At 39.5% G+C, this 2,500-nt stretch overlaps 2 protein-coding genes across 3 annotated transcripts in view; both read left to right on the forward strand.

Moving 5' to 3' along the window:
- Positions 1–1,008, forward strand: part of LOC125033536 (flagellar attachment zone protein 1-like) — a 12,743-nt gene extending 11,735 nt beyond the window's left edge. For both annotated transcript variants that reach the window (XM_047625115.1, XM_047625114.1), the window contains one exon: positions 1–1,008. This exon is cut by the window's left edge and continues 581 nt beyond it. In XM_047625115.1, the coding sequence (XP_047481071.1) occupies positions 1–175 (175 nt within the window). In that variant the 3' untranslated portion in view covers positions 176–1,008.
- Positions 1,009–2,180: 1,172 nt separating this feature from the next.
- LOC125033214 overlaps positions 2,181–2,500 on the forward strand; it is a 2,070-nt gene continuing 1,750 nt past the window's right edge. Inside the window, exon 1 of the mRNA XM_047624595.1 lies at positions 2,181–2,500. This exon is cut by the window's right edge and continues 1,750 nt beyond it. Within this exon, the coding sequence (XP_047480551.1) occupies positions 2,181–2,500 (320 nt within the window).

Here is a 2,500-nt window from a genome sequence, read left to right on the forward strand (position 1 = left end):
TAAATTGGAGGAACAGTTAGATCATCTACAGCTTAGGAATTCTACCCTGCAGCGTCAGCTCTCCACCATCACTAGTACTTACCATAATATGTTTTCTTCTGTAGATCTGCATCCAGCCATCTTCACCTGGCCTTGGTGGCACACCTGGCTTGAAAGATCCATAGATAGCATCTGACTCAATGGCAAACAAAGTAGCTCATGATTACCAGATCAGCATTCCAGAACCCATTTTAGGGGGGAAAGAGCATTCTGAAATTGTGATTATCATAATTCTTTTGCTTGCCCTTCAACATGCTATTGCCACATCACATCCTTTTAGCATCCAATTACTAATTTGAGATGCACCATACAGCATAGGTCTGAATGTCACACCTTGGTCTTACATTGACAGAAAGTTCTCATACCCAACTTTTGTACCTTTAATTGAACTAGCTCATCCAGCTTTTATACTACCATACCCTACCTTTGACCTTTTCTTTTATGCTGCCATATCCTGCCATCATACCATCACTTTTATTTCTGTATTCTGCCTTCAATGTCATTTATATATATATGCTACTGCCATGTAATGTCTTCATGTCAGGTATTCATACTGCTATACCTTGCTTTCATAGCATTCAATTATATTACCATACCCTGCCTCCATGCTCTCTATTTCTACTCTCATACCCAGACTTTATATTCATTTATACTACCATACAAGGCCTTTCCACCATTCATTTTTACTACCACAACAAGTCCTCATACCTTTCACTTACACTGCCTTCACATCATCCTTTTACACTGCCATACCAGGCTTTGACATCTTTTGTCAGAAGTAAAGTACTCTGGTTTCATACAATTCCTCTGTGTCATCCTAGGGCAAGCCTGGTACAAGATAACATTCCTGCCACAACATAGTCAGTGTGTAGTTTGTAATTTTAGGTATATCAAGATTGTTATTATTTTTATGATAGAAGTTGTATGGTTATGAAAGCTTTACAGATATGCATATAGATGTAACTCCCATAATATGTTTCCTTGACCTTTTTTCACATTCCATTTCATAAGGAAAATGGCTAAAGAATGACTGAGAAAGAGAAGAAAAGGTACAAATATAGTGAAGGGAAATCGGAATGAAAAAAATGGATGGTTTCGTTTTATAACACACACACGTACACACGCACACACGCATACATACACACATACACACATACACACATACACGCACACACACACACACATACATGCACACACACACATACACGCACGCACACACATACACGCACACACACACACATACACGCACACGGGCGCACACACACACACACACACACACACACACACACACACACACACACACACACATATACACACACACACACACACACACACACATATACACACATATTCACACATATGTACATACATGTATACATACACAGAAAAATCAATTGATATCTACGAGCATAAATGTTTAAGTATATATGTTTGTTAATATGTATCCTTATAACAGTCCAAAGCCAAGTATGATAATTTTCCAGTTTTATCTTTTTGAATTTTTAATAACTTTAGTAACTGTACATTTGCTTCCTAATATATATAAAGTATTAATCAGGAATATGAACGCATGAACAGAGAGTGATCTGTATAGATATTGTTTTTATATTCTTTATGTTTTTAACTGTTTAATTATTTGTAGACAATGTAGTCTTGAAAAAAGTTATTTTGAACCAATAATATCACACTTGAACACTTTTTAGATTGAACTTAATGACATAATCAAGGTGGAGGAGAAATTAAAGCATAAGTATTTTCCACTCTTTATTGGATGAGGAATTTATAATCTATATTATAATATACAATTAGTTCACCGTAAAACATTTCTGAGGCCAACGCGCGTCCTCATATGTCACAGGAATAATGTCAGAGGCATAAGGAATCACACTCCTTTACAAAGTTCAGTTTTGACAACAGCTAATCGGAGCACACTTAAAAGACTTTAACATCTATAACATTTTCCTTCACTCTTTTAACATCAGAGCCGCGTACATTCCTCGCCGCCCGGACACTCTTCGCAAGAACACTTTCGTTCGTGTGTGTTATTTTTCAAATCCTTCACGTAATGTTCGACGAGCGACGCCACCGTCAGTATGACTATAATCGTCATTGCGATAACCAATGTGTAAATCACTACCCATATGAAACGAGGGATTTTCAAGGTTCCTCTTGAGGCTTCGGTGCTGGGGTCGGTGGGAGGCGCTGCTGGGGACGACCCTATGGCAGAGGTGGCTGTTGGCGTGGCGGATGTAGATTGGGCGGCGACAGAGGTTTCAGGCGAGGCTGTGTGCGTGGCTGGGGCTGGAGACGAAGTTGAAGTGGTAGCAGGAGAGGTGCCATGGATTTTGGACGAGTCGGGAGTCTCACTTGAAGTTGAAGTTGTGGCAGGTGTTGTTGCTATCAAGAATGTCGATGGCGTCGAGGGTGAGGTCGAGTCTGAAGTGGTGGCAGGCATTGCAGT

The sequence above is a fragment of the Penaeus chinensis genome, chromosome 16 (genome assembly GCF_019202785.1).
Source record: "Penaeus chinensis breed Huanghai No. 1 chromosome 16, ASM1920278v2, whole genome shotgun sequence".
Lineage (NCBI taxonomy): Eukaryota > Metazoa > Arthropoda > Malacostraca > Decapoda > Penaeidae > Penaeus > Penaeus chinensis.